The following is a 22,529-nucleotide window of genomic DNA, read 5'->3' on the forward strand; positions in this document are numbered from 1 at the left end:
AACAAGCCAGGTGATCTCGTGGAGTGATGTGTCTGTCCTGGGAGAAAAATAAACTCCAGTTGAATCACGTTTTTCTTTAAAATTTTCCACCTAAAAAATCAATTGAGCAAAGCCTGAGATTCCCTGCTTTTTAATGTTATTTCAATTGCAATTTCAAAATGCCATTGTTTGTTAAAGCTATTAAATGGACAACACTATAGTGAAAAATTCGCCCGTGTGGAAGATGAATCACAACTTGGAAAAATAAGTGAGAAAGCATTTGACAGAACACTAAGATTTTTTTTAAGTTAAAATGATAGTGTATCTAGAAAATACTGTGAAAATCCATATCTCAAAATAGAACTGGTTTTAGTCAGAAGGCTCAGAAAACGACCACTTAGAAAGCTGACCAATAAAAAGGAGAGCTAAAATACACTGCCCATTTTTGGCTCTCCCTCACTTTTCTGCCTTCACACTCTACCCGTCTGGATGTCCTAAAGCAGAATAATCTAAAAGCGGTGAAAAAGTGCTGGTATTTTCCACGATCTCTTCCAGATATATTTTTTTCTTCTTGGTAACTTGACTCTTCTCTCCGATCAAGGCAACTGATGGACTTTGAGTGTCTTTGGAGGCACGGGCTCAAAGACCTCGTCATCATCTTCCACCCCTTCTTCTATTGGTTTCATCTTGGCAGAGGCTCGTTGGTGTGGGGACGGCACATCTGTCAAAGACACAGAAAGGAAAGCCACTTACTGCATGGCCTGTCCTGAGGCTGACGTGATGGATCACCTTTGAACTCCAACTGGAAAATAAACCCCGCCTGGGAATCTATCGCTGGTACCAGGAGCGCAGTGTCCCTAACACTGTATTTGCAATCTAGCATTCCAATAAAACAACCCAGTCAGGAAGTGATCCTCAGTTCTAGGAACAGAGGTGGGACCAATTCCACGGCGTGTGCTTGCATGGTAGGAGCTTCTCAGACACACGCAGTTCCCTGTGGGCTGCCCTAACGCCTGTTTAGGACTCAGAGAGTTCCGATATTAATATCATACATGGTGACTGGAGTCCCTAGAAAGTCGATTTAACTCCTAATTTCCCTAAAGGCTGGTTTTATTCTAAAACTATAGAACCTAACACCATCTGTGGCACCACCTAAGAGAACAGGTCATACCACCACCTGTGCAGCCACTCCCTGGACTGACACAGAGTTGGAGGGGGACAGGGGACACTCGGGACAGGGAGAGGGCCCAAGCATGCAGGGGGAGAGCCAGGGGGAGGAAATACAGTCCCCAGTAGTGACAAAGGCAAGAACATCCCAGGGCCTTTTAGGATGCCATCTAATCAAAGGAACCAAGCAATAAATGATCCATTCATCCAGCCCCCCTCATTCATTCACACATTCACCCAAAGCTTATTGAGCATCTACCATATAACGGACATCATGCCTGATGTAGAAACACATATTGTCTAAAAGAGAACTTATTATAAATAGGTGCATAGACTCCGCAAGGTGCTTAATGAGCAATTCACATGACATCATAAACATAAGCTCCCCTCCATATAGTTCCCACCTTTGATGTCAGGATCTACCTTGTCAAGTCCATCTGCCCCCCAACACCTGTGCCACCGTTTTGATGCCTGCTAGCAAGACAGAGCAAATGCTGAACTCAGGTTGGGTATAAGGTTGACGCTGGAAGAATAATGGGTGCAATCTGACTCTTCAAACACTTGCTGTACGGCAAAGGCATGCAGTAGCATCCTATGAAGACAGGAAGCAGAATGGCTACAAGAAATTTATCCAGATCAACTGTTAGTCCTTGGCAAGATTCAGTAGCAGCCAGCAGGGCCGGCCAGCCCTGACAGCACACTGCAGTGGGCCGCATGGCACAGGGGCAGGCAGTGTGCACAGCGGTCTAGACCAGAGGCTCAGGAAACAATTCCAGGGTTCAAGTCCCTGCGCTGCTGCTTCCTAGCTATGTGATAGGTGCTGCATTACTATGCCTCTCCAGGCCTCAGCTGCCATATCTGGAGAAAAGAGATATTTGCAGGACCTGCTTCATGGGATTGTTGGGAGGATTAAACACATAATCATGTAATGTGCTTAGCAGGGTGCTGGGCACATAGAAAATGTCACTAAATGGCCCCGGCCCGTGTGGCTCAGTTGGTTGGAGTGACATCCCATAATTGAAAGATTGTGGGTTCAATTCCCGGTCAGGGCACAAGCCTAGGATTGATACCCGGTCCTGGGGTACAAGATCCCTGGTCTGGTGCGAGTGAGCCCGGGTCCAGACCTGTTACCGGAGGCAACCAGCTGATGCTTCTTTCTCTCATCACTGTTTCACTCTCCCTTCCTCCCTCTCCAAAAAAAAAAAAATTTTTTTAAGGAAAATGTCACTAAATGTCATTTCTTATTAACTATATAGTCACTGCCATACATCTGGGGAAATGTCACCACCAACAGCCACATCTTCCAAAATAAAAGGCCATAATGCAGGCCTGGGCTTTGGTCTTGCTTTTGTGTTTGGTGTGCCTACACAGAAATTGTTCACTTTCAAACAACTACAGTCAATTAAAATACTGAGTTTCTCGAAAGACAACTAGTGACGAACTGTAGAAAATAAGCCTCTATTAAAATGGTGCAAGAACTTAGTTCTATCGCAGAGCACAGCTTGCCAGAATCCACCCAGGCAAGTCTTTTTATCTTTTTCCACGTGGGTGATACCAACACACCAAACACAGCCTCCAATTCACATGTCCACTCAAGTACCAATGAATACTAGCTGTGTGACCTTGGGCAAGTTGCTTCACTTCTCTGTGCCTTGATCTCCCCATCTGTAAAACAGGAACAGTAATGATATTGTCTACTTCATATGGCTGTCAGGGGGAGTAAATGTCTTAACATTTGTAAAGTTCTTACTTAGGTCAGTGTGTGGGATATGATGAACACTTTGTAAATATTTGCATGTCAGTCAATGAGTGTATTAATATCGTCTCGGAGGGCAATAAGTGAATAACTAGATAACTTGTTAAAAGTTCATCAGTGCCCATGGGGCTGGCAAAGGAAGGACACGGGGCTAGCACTCGAACAGGGGTTTGCGTTGCTCAGTCTAAATGGCCCTGAGTGCAGCATAGCTGTCTTTTTTAACGGTAGCCATACCTGTCATCACATTTCCAGCCTCAAGTTATGATTTTTTAAAGATTTTATTTATTTATTTTAGAGAGAGGGGAAGGGAGAGAGAAAGAGAGGGAGAGGAACATCAATGTGCAAGAGATACATCAACTGCCTGCCTCTCACACACCCACAACGGGGGACCTGGCCCACAACCCAGGCATGTGCCCTGCCTGGGAATCGAACTGGCGACCTTTCGGTTTGTAGGATAATGCCCAGCCCACTGAGCCACACGAATCAGGGCCTCAAGTTACAATTGAGTCTCATAAAATATTAACTTAGGCTGAGTATTTGCCATCAGATAGAACCCTCAGAACAAGGAATATGGCTTGTCTCAGAGCACTGAACCAAATCAATGATGTAGAGTGTTCAGAAATAACTGTATACTACACATCACGGGAACAAGTCTAGGTTATTTTGACTGGGAAAGTGGGACCAACTGACCTCTAGTTTTTAAGCCCATCTATCAAAGCAGGGGCGACAATCTACAGCATCCCGAGGCTGCCGTCTACAACGGGGCCAAAATGCCCTGACCCTCTCACTGCCTCACTAATTGCTGCACTTTCCCACTGAGAGAAAATGAAGAGGGGGCCCACAACAAGTGTAAACGGCCTAGTGAAAACTTGCCAAGAACGTGCAGTTCTCTGTGAAAGAACTTACTCTGTTCCCACTGTATCTGCCTGGGAAAGGAGGAGTTAGGGTGTCTACTATATAAGGTACAAGGCAAGAGTCATCCACAGCCCTGGAATGGCATCCAGGGGTCTCCAGGTCGGGCCACTTTCTAGTCCAAGCTCTGGCAAACTCAACTAACCCCCAAATCCCACCCATCCTCTTTCTCTTCTCCTCTTGCTTTTCTCTCCACCTGGAATGGTCCTTCCACTCCCACTTCTACTCACCAAAATCTTATCCATTCCTCAAGGTGGAGTTCAAAACTCACCTCCTTCATTTGTAGTTTTCCCTAATTCCTTCTGTGGGGAGATTCTACTCCCTTCTAGACAGCGGCAGCCCTTACACATTCTATTGTGGTCATAAATACGTGCATCTCTCCCTTATTGGGAAACAAGCCTCCCCGCTCCTGTGGCCTCAGAAGAACCCCGTACATAGCAGGTCCTCGATGATTACTTAGTGCATGAAAAAAATGCATCCTCTGCAACTGCATGGGGCCTTCAGGAAGCTGGTCCTGAGGACATGGGAGAGACACAGGGCCAAAACACTTACTCTCTGCTGCGTCAAGCCCCCACCCTACCAGTGGGCACCAGCAGCACTCGCGTGCAGGCAGTGCGCCCTCTCTATGGAAAAGGACTGTTACCACTGCATGCTGTACCATGTTCCGAGGTAAATCACTTCCATGTAATCGGCGGACTTGACGGTGTTTACAGCGAAGAGTGCTGTCTGCCAACAAGGTGCGTCAGTACCATCACCTGCTACAAGGTTTCCATCTAATCAGCCATACAAATCTCTGAGCAATTACAAGGTGCTGGAGGGTGGCTTAAATGTTGGGGGAATAAAAACCAATCGGGCATAGTCTCCTACTCTTTTACTTGTCAGGAACTCAATGCATTTTTCAGAGTAATTCACCACATTCATACTATTATTTCTACTTTATACCCTGAAGCTAAACCCGCACAACCTGGGAAACAAAAGAAGTGGGGCAGCTGCTACGGATGAATGCCTTTCTCCCCAGGGAGTGCACCACTTCGAAACGCATTCTGGAAGGAGAAACCAGATGGCCCTCATAGCCCCGCAAGGCTGCACTGGTTTCTGCTAAAGCACTTTTCACGTGGAGAGTACCACATTCACTTTCATTTCAGGCTTTGTGGCTGGGTGAGAACCCACAAGTCCCCAGGCCCCAGTTCCCACAGCAACAGTGCCCTTTGCTCTTTCCCCACTGGGCAGATGCACCTGAGCTTTGCAACAGAAACACGTCCTCACTGTCTGCCAGGAGCTACCCAGCGCCAGCTGGCTGCCTGCCACTCTGATAGGAATCATGGTCGCAGAGAGTGCCCGCACTTGGTACCAACCTCGGTTAGCCTCCTGCAGCACCGAGGGCCAAGTAGGACGTTCACCTGGCCCCACCTGGGAATCTGCCACTGTTGTGGCCGGAAGAAAGGCAGGCTTCTAAGAGCAAGGAGCTCACCTGGCCCCTAGACCTGGTGTCCTCCAACCTCAGCAGGAGTCCTACCAGTTCTGTGGAAAGACTCAGAGGCCATCCCTATGCTGCTAGACATCATTATTTTGCCCACTAATAAATCCAAACCCAATTTAGAGAGTGCAGAGAGAGAGAGAGAGAATTTTCTGCCTTGAGGGAACTATCCTACATTTCACACGTCGAACATTAATACATTCTTTCTACAAGTTTGCCTGGTTTTTCATTAATTTTACGCACCGATGTGTCATCAGACATTTGCCCCGAAGGCCCGATGTCTTGCCTAGATGAGCGAGCACGAGGAGGGGAGAGGGGAAGAAACCGAGCTTATCTTCAGCTAAGTGCTTTTCAAACTACCTTTGCCCCTCAAGGACATTACTATGAGGCCATGAGCTCTGTCTAATATTGTTACTTTTCATTTACTCCAAATGCTAGAGAAGCAAATAATTCCATACATTTTCCAGAAAACTGCTTTGTATTCTTCTATTAAAACCAGTTTTACAGCTGGGACATAAAAGTGGTAAACTATTTCCTTTGGTACTTATCATAATAAAAAAGAGATAATAATTATTATTATTTTTGCTATTAGCTAGAAACCACCTTCCAATTGGCCCAGGCTGCCAATTAACAGAGTTTATTATAAAAGTATGTAAAACAAAGAGTCTCAGACTGAATTGCAATCCAGACTTAGCTGGTGTGAAACTGTTGAACAGTTACGTGGAGAATTACGGTTGCTTGAGGAGTGTTTCATATTACACCAGGGGAGAAAAAATCTGCCCCCAAGACTGGCAGGTCCTTTCCACAGATTTTGGTGTGCCCAGCAGGCAAAGCCGGCAGAGCAGAATTTACTGTGAGCTGTACCCCCACTCCCCGTGGGCTCGGGTCAGAAGGAACTGGAGCACCAGGCAGCAGTTCTGAGGGTTAGAAAGAAAACCCTCAAGCTCAAAAACACAGGCTCGAGCCTAAGTGGAAGACTGAGGCTTAGAAGAGGCCTGAGCCAAGCAGCGGACACCTTCACTCGTGCCAGAGCGCAGGGGCGACTGCACCGTGGACACCCACGGGAGCATATGGGTCCGGGAAGCGGTCTGTCCTCATAGACCTGTTCACACGGCAGCTGGTGGCAGACCCTTGTTGAAGGAGACAGAAGCTTGCTAGCTTGAGGGGTCTTTTACAAAGTGCTGGTTGTCCACGGGCCTCTGTGGAGAGTGGGCTCAGGCTGCCCGCCCCCAAGCCCTTTTGTCTTCCTAAAGTCCCAAGTCAAAGGACCACAAAAAGTCACAGGGATGTAAAGTACAGCACAGGAAATATAGTCCATAATATTGTAACAACTATGCGTGGTGTCAGGTGGGTACCGGGCTTATCAGGGAGATCACCTCGCAAGTTCTATAAATGTCTAACCACTGTGCTGTACACCTGAAACTAATATATTGATTGTCAACCAATCTTGGAGACAGAGACAGAGAGAGAGAGAGAGGGAGGGAGGGAGGGAGAGAGACAGACAGACAGACAGAGAGAGACAGAGAGAGAGAGAGGGGGAGAGAGAGAGAGGGAGGGAGGGAGGGAGAGAGAGAGACAGAGAGAGAGAGAGACAGAGAGAGATAGAGAGAGAGGGAGAGAGAGAGACAGAGAGAGAGGGAGGGAGGGAGAGAGAGAGAGAGACAGAGAGAGAGATAGAAAGAGAGAGAGAGAGGGAGAGAGAGAGAGAGAGAGAGGGAGAGAGAGAGAGAGAGAGAGAGAGAGAGAGGGAACACCATAGGAAGCCTTTGATACATGGACCAGGGAGATCCTACACAACAGTCAAAATTCTGGTATGGAGTCATAAAAGATTAGACAGGAGAAACTGCCCTTGACAGAATTCTGTCCTTCTTAAGCTTTTTGCTATTTCAGTGTGCTTCTCATTATGAGGGCCCCACAGCCTCTCCTAGCAGTTGAAGTAAACAGACATACTTGTTCTTAAATCCGGAGTGAAGGTCACCCCTGCTCTAGGGAATAAATAAGCGACATCAAGTTCGATCTTCAGATAAATGCAGTACCATAATATGAAGTTGTCAAGTGACGTTTCTCTCTGCTTCAGAAGCACTTATTAAAAAGGAGTGTCACTTCTGTAAACTATTCAATATAATGTAATATCCCCCGCCCCCCGTTTAACTTTGTTGACATTTTCTTTATTTCTTTCAAGGTGTTCTTATTTTTATTATGCTTAACCATCTGGCCAACTGCTTTAGCAAGTAATTAAAAACCTTACAGGGGTTCAGAATTTTAATTATATTATACAATTTCTGATGAATGGGGATGGGGAAGGATTTAATAGCTTCTTTGCTAGAAAGGACTACCATCCCTTTTCCTGCCTTTGATTATTTATATTATAATTTTTTTAATTTAAAATACTTAGTGAGGTCATAAGATATTTTTAAATTAAGAAATTGACTGAGTTTGTTGATTAGTTTATTGATTAAACTAATAACTGAGTTTGGATCGAAGCTTTCTGAACAATAATGCTGAAGAATAGGTATCGCCTTTGCACCTAACTTCCCTTGGAGGGACTCACACCAGCAGCGAGGGCCCCAAGCAAAGACGTGTACAAATCAGGGAAGGGGTGAGGTTGCAGAAGTTAGGGGCTCCTGTGAGGAGGTTTCTCTGGCCAATGCCTGACTACTCGGAGGGGTGGTGAGGGCCCGGGGCTGCGCAGTCATGGGTTTGAGCAGCTGAGGCACAGTGACGGTCCTGCTGCTCCTTCCTGCCCGAGAAAGGAAGCTACAGGGCTGCAGAGATGGTGGCCAGATTCAGAACAGGGAAGAAGGTTCCAGGGTGGCAGCCACGAAACAGACCCAGAGAATTACCAGTCCAGGGTGAGGCAGGAGGAGGGGAGGCGGTGAGAGAGGTTTTCTGCAATAGGAAACACAGAACTGATGAACTGAGAGAGTGAAGAGATATGAAAATGCAAGGATAAGGGGAAAAGCAAGGCAACTAGAGAGACCCATAAAAACAGAAAGCAGTCTGAAAAGGCACGATTCAAATGGGGAAGAACCACTCAAATTTTTATAAGAAATAAAGGGATTTCACCTAAAAGAATGAGTAAGAAGCTAGGAGATACTGGGGATACAGTGAGTAAGATGGCCCCACAAGCAAAACAAGAAAACAAACTTCAGGGGAAAAAGGAAGGTCAAAATATGGAGTAGACTGTGGCATGATCTCTGTCGTGTACGAAAGCAGAACCATTAGTGCCTGACATTAGGAACGGTCTCCTTTGAACAGAACAGGGATCATGAATTGGAACCAAAAAGAAAAATGTAGTCACAGCCAACTGTTTGGTTTTGAAGAGGGCATCATAAAGTCAACATTTTTTATTTGCTTTAAGTTCTGCAAAACAACCCACAGACAAAGGAAGACCACTTCCTGTTGCCAAAGGAGAACAGAGTACTAATACCATTGAGCTGCACACTCAACAATGGCTAAGATGGGAGATTTTGTGTTATGTGCATTTTATCATAATTTTTTAAAAACTGAAAGAAGAGAGAACAGAATGCACGTGCTATCAATCTTGACTGTTTAAAAGTTAAAGATGATCCCTGGAATAGCCTGAAGGTAGAAGGGGGAAAGAGAAAGGTAGTGATGCTCATGTCCTCACCTTTAAAAATGCCTCCGAGTGAAAAAGAAATGGCGGTTTATTGTGTTATTTAATGTTACAAAAGTAAACAATAAAAGAACAAATCTTGCGACATCACCGTACTGAGCAGAAGGGGAGAGGGGAGTTAAAAGTGCGCTAAGTTAGGTTAGTAGATAAAAGTTATGTGGTTAAATGAATAAATAATAGCACACTATTCAACATTTTTGGACAAAAATTGTTCCAATGTGATGGCTAAATGAATAAATAATAGCACACTATTCAACATTTTTGGACAAAAATTGTTCCAATGTGATGGCTCCTAGGGAGTAATTAGGTTGGAGGGGTTAGTTCTTTCCACTGAAAGGCTTTTTTTTATGTTCAATATATACGGGTACATATTACCTTGATAATTTTTCAAATTTTTGACTAAAAGATGAAAAATGTATAACTGTGTAAGATGCCATAATAGTCATTTTACAGATGAGAAAATGCTGTGTGAGGATGCAGGCCCTCTGACCGGTTGCTGAGGGTGGGGTTCTGGGGACAGCACAGCCCCCCAGTGCCTGGGGGACCCAGGACCCAGGGGAGATACATGTCACGTTCCTCAACCTGAAGGGAACACGCAACACACTCGCGCCGCCGGGCGGGGTGCAGGTTGGATGAGAACGTGCAAGCGTCAGGGTGCGTCAGCTGCTACAGCCGCGGTTGAACACCCCCAAACGGTTCACGCCCACACGCGGGCACGGTATTCGTACGGGAAACCAGTGTCTGCACTTCTTCGTTGCAGCGCTAGCCGCAGCCTCGCCCTCCGCTGCAGTCCACTCACCCACGAAGTGGGGGGCCCCTTTTCACCAGCCACCTGGGGGGTCTGAGAACGGTTCACAGGCTCTTCCTCTCCATTCCTGCTGCCTGGCCACACCTCCTCGCCACCTGTCCTCATAATTCATGTAAAGCTCATTGTAAGTCTACACTGGTTCACAGGGGGAATGAAATACAAATTGAGTTGAACAGACTATTTCATGAAACTAGCCTTGAAACTGAGAATGCTGTGTTGTCTTTGTGTATCTTTCCAGGTTAGTAAACAGATAAGGGAGCTGAGAGAAGGCCCTTATGTCAGACACTTTGCTGGTGTTTGCAGATGCAGGCTGATTTGGCTGAAAGCACATTTGCGCATATCTGACACGAAGCACATGAAATCAGTAGACTGTCCGAAGCACCATCTTGACTTTAAAACAAAAAGTACTTGAAAATGTTTTTTTTGTCAATAAGAAATATCTCTCTACACATTTCATAGTATCTTTTAAAAATCATAAATTTTAAGTATAATTTCTGAAAAAGTAGATGGTTTAAACTAACTAAACCTTCTAAAAATGAGCTCCAATGGAGTATACTGCCTATATTGCCTCAGGATTTAAAACACAAACCAACCCAACAATAGGTTAACTCCAAGGAACTAAAATAAAGTTCTGTAACTTTAAAGGGAAAACAGTATGTCCTCCTTGTTGCCATGACAATGCCTGTGTTCAGCACCACTTATCAGTGATGGACCTGCCCAGGCCAATCAATCTGCATATGTGCGTGTGTTTTACACATTCCATGTGGGGAGCTAAACCCCCTAAGGAAGACAAGATGACAGGCACCCTGAGAAGCCCCTTGGTTCAGGAGCAGAGAGGAGAAAGCTTGTATCTTTCCCACGCGATCTGAACGTCTTGTCCCTTCCTGTCCTCCTATGACACTTCCAACCACGAAACTCAAGTAAATGAAGCAAGCGAGCAGAGTGAAATGAACTGGATGATGAGCTACTGCATAAACGAGGAGAAACCATTTTTTCTTAGACTATCTTGTTGCCTTTCATCCCTTTGAATAACAATTTGAGGTGGGATACGATACAGAATCTGGGTGGCAGGGGGCAGGGACCTTGCTCGGGATCTAGCATCATGCGATGTGTGAAAACAGAGCACAGCGTCAGAAATGGGACCAGCGGAAATTGCACTGAAATCGTTCACCCGAAGTTCCCCTTCACCTTTTTCTGAACTGCATTTCTGTTAGACCGAACACATGCTGTGTAATGTTCTGAAATATGTTTGAGGCATTATAGCCCGTACTGGTCAAGATCTTTAAAACAGTGCCTTTGCCAGGTTCTCTATGCAAGTATGCAAGTCGCTAGACAGAAAATACAAGACACACATATAAAATCAACAAAATTTCAGAATGCAGGGAATTCTACTGCCTCACTACTCAGAAGTGTAGTCCAGGGAGCAGGCACATTGGCATCACACAGTCTTTGTTAACCCGGTGGACCCGCCAGCCCCACCCAGGTCTGCGTTAGAATCTTTAATGAGATCTCCAAGCGATGCATACACTCATTTATGTTTATGAATCAGTGTTCTACAGGACAAACAAAAAAGACCCCAAACAAAACAAAAACGCAGAAACACTCACACAGAGTCGGACAAAGATGAAAGGGAAGCTCAGAGAACGAAAGAGACTTTGGAGATGCATTGGCCAAACGCAATGGACACATGCCGATCCTGACTTGGAAAAAATTATGAGAAATGTTCACATACATTTTAATGCTTAAGTCTACTTCTTCATTTGAGTTAATGACTAAACGGGGTAATGTAAAAGCTGTTTAATTAGGAAAGTGTACCAAATAAATGTAATTTTTAGAAGAGTAGCTTTGCTCGTAACTCTGTAAGAACATGTGAGGCCAAGTCAAAGCTAACCAAAAGCTGAAAGACTGGAGAATATGATTGGTTAATTTAAGAAAATCTCATAGTTTATTTTTTATTATATTTTTCAATTACCATTTATTCCCCCTTATACACCCTCTTCCACCTCCTCCTCTCTCCTCCTCCTTAGTTAATTTTTAATGTTCCTATGTTGAACCCTATGTACAAAGAATAAGACGAAGATTTCATTGAAATGGAAATTAACCAGTCTAGGAAACCCTATTTGCAGCACTGCCTGGTCATCATGAAGGACGGGGGATGGTAGGTTTCTCCAAAGAAGCAGGTTGGAGGGGAAGGAAGTGACTTTGGGCAAGCACTACTTTCTCGCTGAGGGGAGGTGGACTCATCTTGCGAAAGGGCGAATAATAACAGCGCTGTGTCTGCAAGCATCACTGTCCGGTTCAAATGCAAGAACAGGTGTCAAAGTGACCTGTAAACTATGAAGCTCTTAGTCAAATGTTAAACGCATTTTTTCTTTTTAATACACAGAGACAACATGGTCTAACAGCATGGGCTTTGGGATCAGACAGGATACCTCAGGTGGCATTTCGGCACCTTGCCCTGTGGCACTGGAACAAGTGATAAGCACTCATATTTCCAATTTGCTCATCTGTAAAATGAAATACTACTCACTGTGATAGGTTGTGTTATTGTCAAAATACCCGATTTCCCTCCCTCATCAGGCCCCTTCCCGCAGAGCCCCTGCACGAGGATTAAAGGTCCATTCACTGAGGGCAGTTCTGGCCAAATGCCTTCTCTGGTGCAGAGAACACGAGCCACTTCAACGACGGAGCTCTAAGAGCCATGGCGTGATTCTGCCACCACCGTCTTCCCTCTGCCACGAGTGGCAGTGACCCAAACAGTGACTGCTCCTTCGGCGTCCCAGGGTGAGTTGGACGTGGGCCTGGAGCAGCATCCAGTGTGCACATGAGCAAGAAAGCAGCCTCCCGTCACAGCCGGAGACTCAGGGGACTGTCTGTTAGTGCCACATCTTCTAGCAACAACTAATTCACCTCCCTCTGTGCAGGATTACTGTGAATATTCAGTGTGATTATGCATAGAGAGCACCTGAAAAAATAAGAGCTGCTATTGTCAATGGCCGTTTGTTCCCTTCCCCCCATGAGCATTCACAAAACTGGTGGCGCCTCTGAGAGCAGCTGCCAGGCCGTCCATTTGCACATCAGACACTCGGAATAATAACAGCTTAGTCACTAGTGTTAGGGACCCACCTTTTACTAAGACCGAACACTTGCTCAAAATGTGATTAATTTTGTTATGTCAGCCTAACAGTCCTAGGAGATTGATTTTTGCATTGTTTTACAAGGAGTGTAATTTGTGACATGGAAAAGTAGATGGCATATTGATAGGACTGGCGAAAGAAAAACGACAGCCTTCAGTAGTTTTGAGCTAAAACCTAAGTGAGAAACGAGAACCAGTTTTTAATGAATCACATGCTAGAGTGAATTGAGTAATTCACAGTGAGTGTCAATGTTGTGCTCAAGTCCCAACGTCTTTCATGAAACTGCAGGAGTGAAGCCAAGAGACTCAGGAGGAAGACTGGTCACAGGGAGCAGGTATGAATGTGGACTTGTGTGGAGTTCACACACAGTCAAAAAGATGCACGCGTGTAGCTAGACGCATTGGTATCGATATGTAAGACCTTGCATAATAAATCTGAGGCTAAATAATTAAATAAACAACGTAAGCAGGTACATTTTTAGTACAGCAAAGCCCTCGAGTCTAGGTAGACAAGGGAACGAGGAAAGGAGAAGTGACAATTCGACCCTGCGAGGAAGGGCAGCGCTCGGCTTTACAAACACCGAGCCTGCATTGTCCTGCGGGAATGACCGGATGGAACCCGTGCTTTCGTGATTTCCTACAAGGAGGAGGGCAGAGAGCAGAGCAGGAGGTGTGACCAGGTCCTGGCCTGTGCTGAGACACAACAGCTCCTGTCAGATGAGAAGGGTCATGTGACTTCCTCCAAGTCACACAGCTAATAATTATTAGAGCAAGAGCCCAGGTCTGTGTAGACAACATGTGTGACCGATCCACGGAACACCAGCAAACAGATTTCTCGAGGCAAGTAAAGTACAAATGTAAATCTTGAAAACATGTTTTAATTCTATTTAAACAACATACTCTACATACACTTCCCCCCTACAATGTTTTACCCCCCAAATATTTAGATTATACAACAAATACCACAGAAAGACAAAACTGATTTTAAGTCAACAAATGCTCACAGCATACACTGCCATTTCTCACGCTTCCTGAGCAAGACTGTAAAATGTAACAAAAGCAAGAGCTACAAAAATAAGCTCTTCTATAGGAAAAATAGCCACATACAGTATTAACTGTATTTCCTTTCTGCTGACCTTTCTTAGTACGTAATCACTATACAGGTAATGAAGATGGGTCCATTTTCAAAATGCTTACTGACCACCAAACTGTTTCAATACGTTTGATATGCTAGTAGACTGCAGGCTTTGGTCAACCTCAGTTATTTTCAAAAAGTAGCTTTGGAATAAAATACAACCACTCCCAATTTCTCATTTGTGTTGCTCCTGAAATCTCCTTTCGGTCCACAAAGCATTCATATGCCTAGCCTTGCTTTGGAAGCTTACACCAATTACACGAACTTGTCAAACCTTTGTCAATTTAAACCATGCAACAGTTAGAATCCAATTCATCTGAAGCATCCAAAGTTACAAGATCATTTACATAAACACTTAGGATTGCTGAATGTGTATCTGTATTTACCTGGATACACATCAGTTACACTGGATTAACATACAATTGGAAATATAAGTAGTTTTTGGTTTCTGCAATAGGAGAGTGTCTTTTTGCTATTGAACATGAATTTGTCTAAAGTTCTTTTACTATCATTCTTAGAATAATTCTTAAAATAATTCTAAGCATTTAATTCTTAAAATAATCTAGCTTCTCTCATTTTACTTACTAATCTTTAACAGCTGTGTCATCAGTGTGCTTGAAATGTCTTAAAACAATCTAAACTATGGAAGGATCTCAAAAAAGTTGCCTCTCGGTGGTGTGTGGGTGTGTGAGTGAGTCACAGGGGCGCTGAGTGGCCTCCTTCACCTTCAGGGATATCCCATGACCTGGTCACCTGTTAACTCCTGGCGCTCGCAGCTCGCAGCTGCCTGCTGAGATGAGCAGCCAGCAGTAAAATGCCCAGCCATTGCTTGCTAGCATTTTCAGCACACTGCTGGGTCTAGGCTTTTGCTAGAACTAAAATCATAAAAACAACAAAGCTGAATATCCAGCAAACCATAAGCACTCTTTCACAGTATTCTGGTAAACCAGTATTTAAGAAAAGTACATGGCAAAAGAAGTGAACACTTTCTGAAACAGAAGTAAGAACTCTAAATTTGGATTTAGCTGATATGAAATATGGGGGGAGGCTAGAAAAATTTTGATTATTTCTAATGACACCTCCAGGTTGCTAAAGTTATTTGCAAAGTTCTTTTTATGTTCGACATTGTCATTGGTCTGTTTCCTGGGACATCCGTCGGAATCCCAAAGTAGTATCAGTTTGGGGATAACTTACGAAGAGAGGACACGCTGGAGGGGCCCCGAAGAAACTGGTGTAAGCCATCTTCGCTGTCACTGGAGCTGGCAATGCTGTTCCTCATTTCCAGCATGGAGATCTGCGTGCAAAGGCTGAGCTGGTGCTCCAACTTCTTGGCCTTCTAAAAAGCAAAGTTTTGAGATTTCTGACATCTATGGGACTTACATCATATATTCCCTATCAGCGGCATTTACTTTTCCTTGAAATAAAAGGCTATGTGGTACATAGTAAGTGCCCAATAAATGTGAGCTATAATTTTTATTTTCTGATATTATTATAAATACATTATAATAAATTTAATACAATCAATATCCTATTTATTAATCTAAAAATAAGCACCAACCTAATTTAATAACCAGCCTAGAAAAGGCGACCTTAAGAGAGCACACTCCCATATTCCTCACCCCTGGAGAGCAGTGCTTATCCCAGGAATGATGTTTGTGCAAGTTCTCTTCTGTGATCATTTTAATTTCCTTCTAAGCAAAGGTGGGGAAAGGAATATGAAATTGTAAGTTGTTGAAGATCTATACAGCTCTGAAAATCTAAACTGAATTGCTACAGGCCTCCATTCTATACTCTCGTCACTTGTGGGCTTTCTAGAAGGTGCCTGGTCAGGAGGATGTACAAGACTGGAGGACCCAGGGTTACAAAGACAGCTTCCTGTTCACTGGGGTTTGCCGGCCTTTCTCAGTCAGCACCCGGCACCCTCTCCACTGCCCCGCCTTCCCTGGCTTACTCCTCGCCGGCTCCCATGACAACTCACTAACCATCTCCCATAGAGTCCTCAAATGACCCTTTATGAAGAGGACAGCACCTCCTCACCATCCATGGAGGTCCCTGACATTTAGAGACACCTCACTAGGTAATGGCAAATATAATAGTTTGAGAACATTTCCTTGTTCTTGAGAAATAATCCCCTGAAGGCTTTTCCACTTCATTTAACATATGATTAATCAATAAAAACTCATGGGGACCCCCCAAGAATGGAATTTATTTATAAAAAATTGTGCACTAATTCTTACATGTTTAAACTTCAGTCACCTTCAAAGTACTCTCTATTTAAAACACATTATCGAGATGTATTTTCCACTGCTCACAACAGTTCTTGAACTCATCCATTTTGATGCCTTTGAGTGCTTCTGCTGGTCTTTGTTTCACCTCTTCCACATTGGCAAAATGTTTCCCTTTGAGGACTTTTTTCATTCAGGAAAACAAAAAAAGGTTGCTTGGGGGTGAGAACAGGAGGGTGGGGCATGGGGGTCATGCCCTCTGGGGGCAAAAGCTGCTGAACACTCAGCACGGTGTGCGCAGGTGTGCTTGTAAATCACCCATCATGAAATGGGCCAACACACTGAAAGAGTCTTCAAAAGAATCCACTAAAGCCCAACACAGCCTCTCAAAACACCACCAGCTGGCACACTGATACAGATGGGTTCCTAGAACACTCATCTAGTGGGGAAGCCTGCACCACAAGGGGCCTGCCCTCCAGAAGATAGTTCCAGTTTTGGGGGGGTCCTCCCTCATATATTGTATTAAGTGAGGTATACTTCACTATACATATTTATTTAACAAAATAAACACACTCAGTAAAACACTTACTTTATCATTTAAGGTGGGATCATTCAATGAGTAGAGCTTATTTGTAATGTCTTTTCCTATAAGATACCTAAATATTTCATATAGGAAAGGTTCGGATTCCAGAAAGTAAGTTAATCTTTCTCTTGACCAGCATAAAAATCTGCAGTTATCGTCTGCAACAATGGTGACCTGACGAAGAAACACAGGAAGAAACAAGTACATCTTTGTGCGTGAATTATGACTATAGCAATTTGGGGGAGGAGAAGAGTAGACTAATTTAGTGGATAATATTATAGCAATGATTTGTCATATTAAATTAAAATGAGATCCATCCATGAGTTATAAGCCTCTATAACTATGTGTAAAATTATGTTATAAACCAAACAACCTGAAGACTAAATAAAAGCAAACCCTCGGAGTTCTGTAGTGGTTGTTTGTGAGGGCTGGTGACGGAGGAACGGCCACTGTGTCAACAGCGCTGCTGTAGAGAGTATCAGGCTGCTGGTCCGACTGGATGTTTAATTTATGGCTAAAGACTACAACAGAGGCTTAAGAATACAGCTTGAAGCAAAGCTGTGAATCTCACACTGAGGTGAGATTCATGAGGCCAAGTTACAGAAGAAAGGCCTTCTTCAGCCAACTCAGCAAACTTACTCTAGAGAATGAGAATAGTGACTCGTGAATTGGTCGAGGGTCCAGGCCGTCACTAACAAATATGGCCCTGGTACAATGGTGAACAAGAGAGCCAAGATCCTTGTCCTGTGAAGCTGACATTTTAACGAAGGAAGCTGATAATAAATAAATAAGACACCCTCAGGTGGCACCATTTTGGACAAATATAGAACAGGGGAGAGTGATAGAGAACGGCGAGGGAATGACGGTTGCATGTAATGCCATCATTTTATATATGCATTGTACATTTAAACATTTAAGGTGCTTTTATATCTATCATATAAATGGATCCTCAAAGGTGCCTTAAGATAAGACAGGTAATATTCTTCCCTGTTTTTCAGATGCCAAATGAGATGCACCAAAACACGACCTCATGAACACGTGTTAATCAGTGGGGGAGTGAGCGCTTTCAGCCCAGGCGCATTTTCCCACCAGGCCAAAGCCCACCCACTGTGTCTACTATTCTCTGAGTTGATCAAAAACAGAGTAATCTGACCACGTGACCGCAAAGGGGGCTCACAGTCCTCTGAAAGTCCCTCAGACAAATAACAGCTGACTGCATGTCATAGAGCCTATATTCCAGTGGAAGAAGCCATAAGTAAAAACATACAATGAAACAGACTTATAGGATGAGACAGGTAAAGTCAACTCCAGTCCTTAGGAGTTCCCAGAAACAGTAGGAAACGGGTAAGTGCAAGGCGCCTGATAACATCCCATGGGAGGATTAGAGAAAGGTGAGCACTGGGTATTCTCGGCGGCCCGGCCGCACTCGTAAGTGCTGAAGAAAGGCTTTGGGGACTTGAGGAGCCTTCATTTTGCAGATTTTATCCATGACTTTAGAAAATATAATTCATGTACAATGGGACAAGGAGTTAAAAAGGAGTTGGAAATCACCCAGGAGAAGAGAAGAAGAGATTGTATTCAGGTGACAAATAAGGCATTTAAAACTTCTTTTTAACCATTTTAATAATCTTATTTCCACTGAGGCAATGATACTTTTAATATGATACTATAATTTACTTAGCAAATCCATTTCTTACTGATGGTTGAAAAATTCTTTAAACATGCTTAAATTATTATTAAATTCAAACTTAATAATAGTATTCTAATAATAAGCTATCACAGTATGTATGAATAACTTACAAGTCCGTAAGAGCAGGTACTGAGTTGGAAGTGAGTAGTTAATGATTTCCTGCCACAACCGTCTAGTAAAACATATTTTAATGAGGAATTTTTATAAGTCAATATTGGAACATTTAAAGCTCTGTAAGATAAATTTGCTTCTTGAGGCAGTAGGGGACCTCAGCAGTGCCATACGTGACTTCTTGTGAAGAATCTCACTGAAGAAACGGAAGCAAACATGGCAATGGAAGATGTGAAACAATTTCTCTGAGGTCAAGTTCAACTCTGCAGTTGTAACGGGGTTTTCTGAGATTATAAGGTTCTGGGTCAGTCTCTCACTTTAGATTGCAAACCGCTCTGCACCCTCCCACAGTGCAAGGACCCCACGCAGGAACAAGGGTGTCTGAAGGGACCACTGAATGTGCTCGAACCGGAAACAGCAGCCTGACCGTATGACTGGCTGACTGTCTTCAGGGAAGAATTTGTTATTTTCTCCATGTGTTGTACAACTTTTCACACACCAGGAACATGAAAATGTCCCAGAAATGGCCTATTCCACTAATTCTCGTTGAGTTCTCATAAGCATGAAAATACAGCAGTTGAAACTGGCAGATTAAACTGTTTCACTGCTTAATCAAAGGATGTATTTAATACTAAGGTAAGGTTTAATTTAAATACCAGTTAAAACTTAGTGTTCATTTATTTTACAAGAGGTTGGACATCTGCCTCCAAGACATTCTTCTTGCCTTAAAGTCGGTAAAGTTTGATTTCTGAGCTTCAGAGCACAGACCATGCTGTCAACTATGAGAAGGGAACAGAGAGGAATGCAGAAGAAAAAGCTGTAAGTAGCAAAGCTCACTGAATGCAAAAGGTGTAAGTAGCAAAGCTCACTGAATGCAAAAGGACTGCACAAAGAAGAAGAAACCAAACATAACAGACAACTTCTGCCTCTTACAATAATGATACTCAAGTGCTAAGTAGCAGTTTGGTGTGGAAGCACCAAAACGACTGTAAGCACCTAGGCAGCAGCCATCAGTTCAGAATCTGTTGTCTCAACTCTGCCACAGTTGGGGCCACCTGCCTTTCTTCCTCCCTTTCAACCCTACTGTAAAATTCTTTAGTACCACCACCAAAGAATAAATTGAAAGAAACAAAAATTTAAAGGAAGTAGCTCCCGGTTAGAACACTTGTAACGGTTCAAGGTTAGAGGAAAATGAGATGAGCAGGTAAAGAGCACCTGGGTGGAGCAGTCTGACCACCGATAATTCCAGGTGTCCTCTGCCATGGGCACAGGTAGTAAGAAGCTGGCCCTGGGAAGACATGACATTTGTCATTTGGGAACTTGCTTCAGTAAGAGGCAATATACTCCTACACAGATATGCAACAGCTATTTTTTACTCTTGTGTAACTGCCAATGGGAACATTTTATAAACAAAACACAGTCTCTCTGGAGGGCTCACTCTGATGGAGTCTGCCCCAATTGTACAAGACACAGGTTCGATGACGCTGGAGTAATTGCTATCCACTGACCGATTAGGAAATGACACAGTAGACTCTATGCAGAGAAAGACCGGTGTTTGGGAAGGCTGAATACATACCCTTCACACCACCATTTGACTCATGTTTTGGAGTCGTCATAGTAATTATCAGGAACATTTATCAACTATCAAATCCCAATCCCCAGTCCCCAAGAAAGGTAACTGTAAATAGTGGTAGGAATTCTTTTTGTTAACTTAATTATAAATGTAATAATTTGAAGTCCAGTAGACAGGACAGTACATGTTCCATCCCTGGCCTCTCAGGGACCACTTGCTTCTGGAAACAAGGGAGGATCAGTTCCTACCCTCTCACCAAACCCCAGTCTCTTCAGGACCACAAGAGACGGAGCTGCTGTATAATAGCACTTGCTACTATACACAGAGAAACGGACGCAACAGGCAAAAGTCAGGCTTTGGAAAAAGAAATTGCAAGGAGGTCAGAGGGCAGAAGGAGAGAGGAAACAACTGGCCCTGTTTAGTTTGTAGGCTGTGGTGATTAAGGAGACAATGGGAAGGTAAATCTCAGTGCACAGCTGACTCTGGTAAACACAACATGAAACTCAGAGGAGCCGGGATATAGCATTTGCTTTCTTCTGCAGCTTAAGCCCAACCAGCTTGGGAGCAGCATTGCAACCAGTTAGTGAACTTCTCTGAGACCTTCTAGTAAGTGTACATCCCTTTAACAAGTTGTGCTGTTCGTGGGAGCAGGGCTAAGCTGTGTGTCTGTAAAGTGTCCTTTGTACCTCTGTGCAGCATCCCAAATTGAATACCACCTCAAAATGAGACAAAAACAATCTGTCCTCGAGAATCACTGACTTCTCCTCCCTCAGGCAGTAACATCCCCTTCTACCCCATTTCTAAACCTACGGAGACAGGTTTACCCTCCTGCTCATACGCAGCCCTGTTCAGAGGGTCTCCCCTTACTGCTGTGCATCTGGAGGCTGGGACTAAAGGAAGTAATCACCCACCTTCTTGGTGACTTCCTTACCAAGAATGAGGAAAGTAGAATAGGAGGGCTGGGTACTTACAGAAAGAGTCACAACAAAGTGCCACATTGTGGAGCAATTTTTTTTAAGACACAAAAAGAATCACGCTGAGTAGTCCATGTTCAAATTGTTATAACTATGAAAAACCTCATTTTTTGCCCTTAAATACATTCAGTAAATATAAAAGAGTAAAGTGATTAGATTTTCATAATGATTAACAACATAAATTTCTTAGGGCAAAGCAGGTTCTCTGTTTTTCCCCCGTAAAAGTAACCAGTTACATGTTTTAGGAACACTGATTATCACAACATTTTCCTTCTTTCTGTAATAAAAGTATTAGATGTTTTCCATGGAAAATTATAAAAATTCAAGCAAGCAAAAAGAAAGAAAACAAAAAAGCAATCAAACTCAACAAACCAAATAATGGTGTTAACACTTGACCAAAAGCACTCACTGAACAAATCAGGATAGATCTTTCTAGACTTCTTTTTGTGCACATATATGCACTATTTAAAGTCATATAAAAATGAGATCATGCTATATATACCACAGAGTAAACTCTTTTTTCAATAAATTGTGGTCACTTTCTATATCCTTTGGACTTTAATGAGACATGAACTAGTTTCAATCTTTGTAAAAATCATGCCAGATTTTAAAATCTTATCACAAGGAAAACAATATAACTGTATGGCAATGGATGCTAACTAGACTGACTGGGGTGTCATTTTGCAATATAAATATTGGACTATGTTGTACACCTGAAACAAATATAATGTTACATGTCAAATACACCTCAATTTTGACTGACTGGGTGCATTCTGGGTGGTATGGCTGTAGACGCAAATATCCCTCAACTTAAAATAAATACATAAATAAGTAAATAAATAAATACCCAAATAAAACCCATGCCAAAACATACCTGGAACTTTTCACCTTTGTGCATCTGAGTTGATCTAAATTCAGGAGAATCTATAAAGGCACAGGGGTAAATGTTATGCAGAAAATGTCCTCTATAGGAGACCTTCATTCTGATGACAGAAATTAATGTTAATAAGAAATATTTCATAAACAACACAACAATCCTTAAAATCCTCATAATCTTATGGGCTTGCATTTTCTACTAAAGTTTTAAAGACTCCACAGATGACTGACGAAATTAAAAGTACTTCCTGAAGACAACTATTTACTTCAAAATAAATTTCACCAACAGTAAGACGGTTCCAGTTTCGAGCTAGACATGCACCTTCCAGTGGGTATCACTGCTCTTGTATCGACCTCAGCGACTACACCCCCACTCAGACACTTCTGAGACAGAAAGGGTGGCGGTGATTATCATGCCAGGACAATACACATTCTCTCTCTCCAGAAAACTGAAATTCCTAGAAGTTATATTTGAGATATTAAAAAAAAA

General features: G+C 43.3%; 1 protein-coding gene across 1 annotated transcript in view; it reads right to left on the bottom strand.

The window, feature by feature from the left end:
* Nucleotides 1–313: 313 nt before the first annotated feature.
* POPDC1 (popeye domain cAMP effector 1) overlaps nt 314–22,529 on the bottom strand; it is a 32,587-nt gene continuing 10,371 nt past the window's right edge. Inside the window, exons 6-9 of the mRNA XM_024552136.3 lie at nt 22,038–22,146; nt 16,822–16,989; nt 15,202–15,343; nt 314–700 (exon numbers count right to left, since the gene is read on the bottom strand). Of these exons, the coding sequence (XP_024407904.2) occupies nt 576–700; nt 15,202–15,343; nt 16,822–16,989; nt 22,038–22,146 (544 nt within the window). The 3' untranslated portion in view covers nt 314–575. The remainder of the gene's footprint in view (nt 701–15,201; nt 15,344–16,821; nt 16,990–22,037; nt 22,147–22,529) is intronic.

Source organism: Desmodus rotundus, chromosome 11 (assembly GCF_022682495.2).
Source record: "Desmodus rotundus isolate HL8 chromosome 11, HLdesRot8A.1, whole genome shotgun sequence".
Taxonomy (NCBI): Eukaryota; Metazoa; Chordata; class Mammalia; order Chiroptera; family Phyllostomidae; genus Desmodus; species Desmodus rotundus.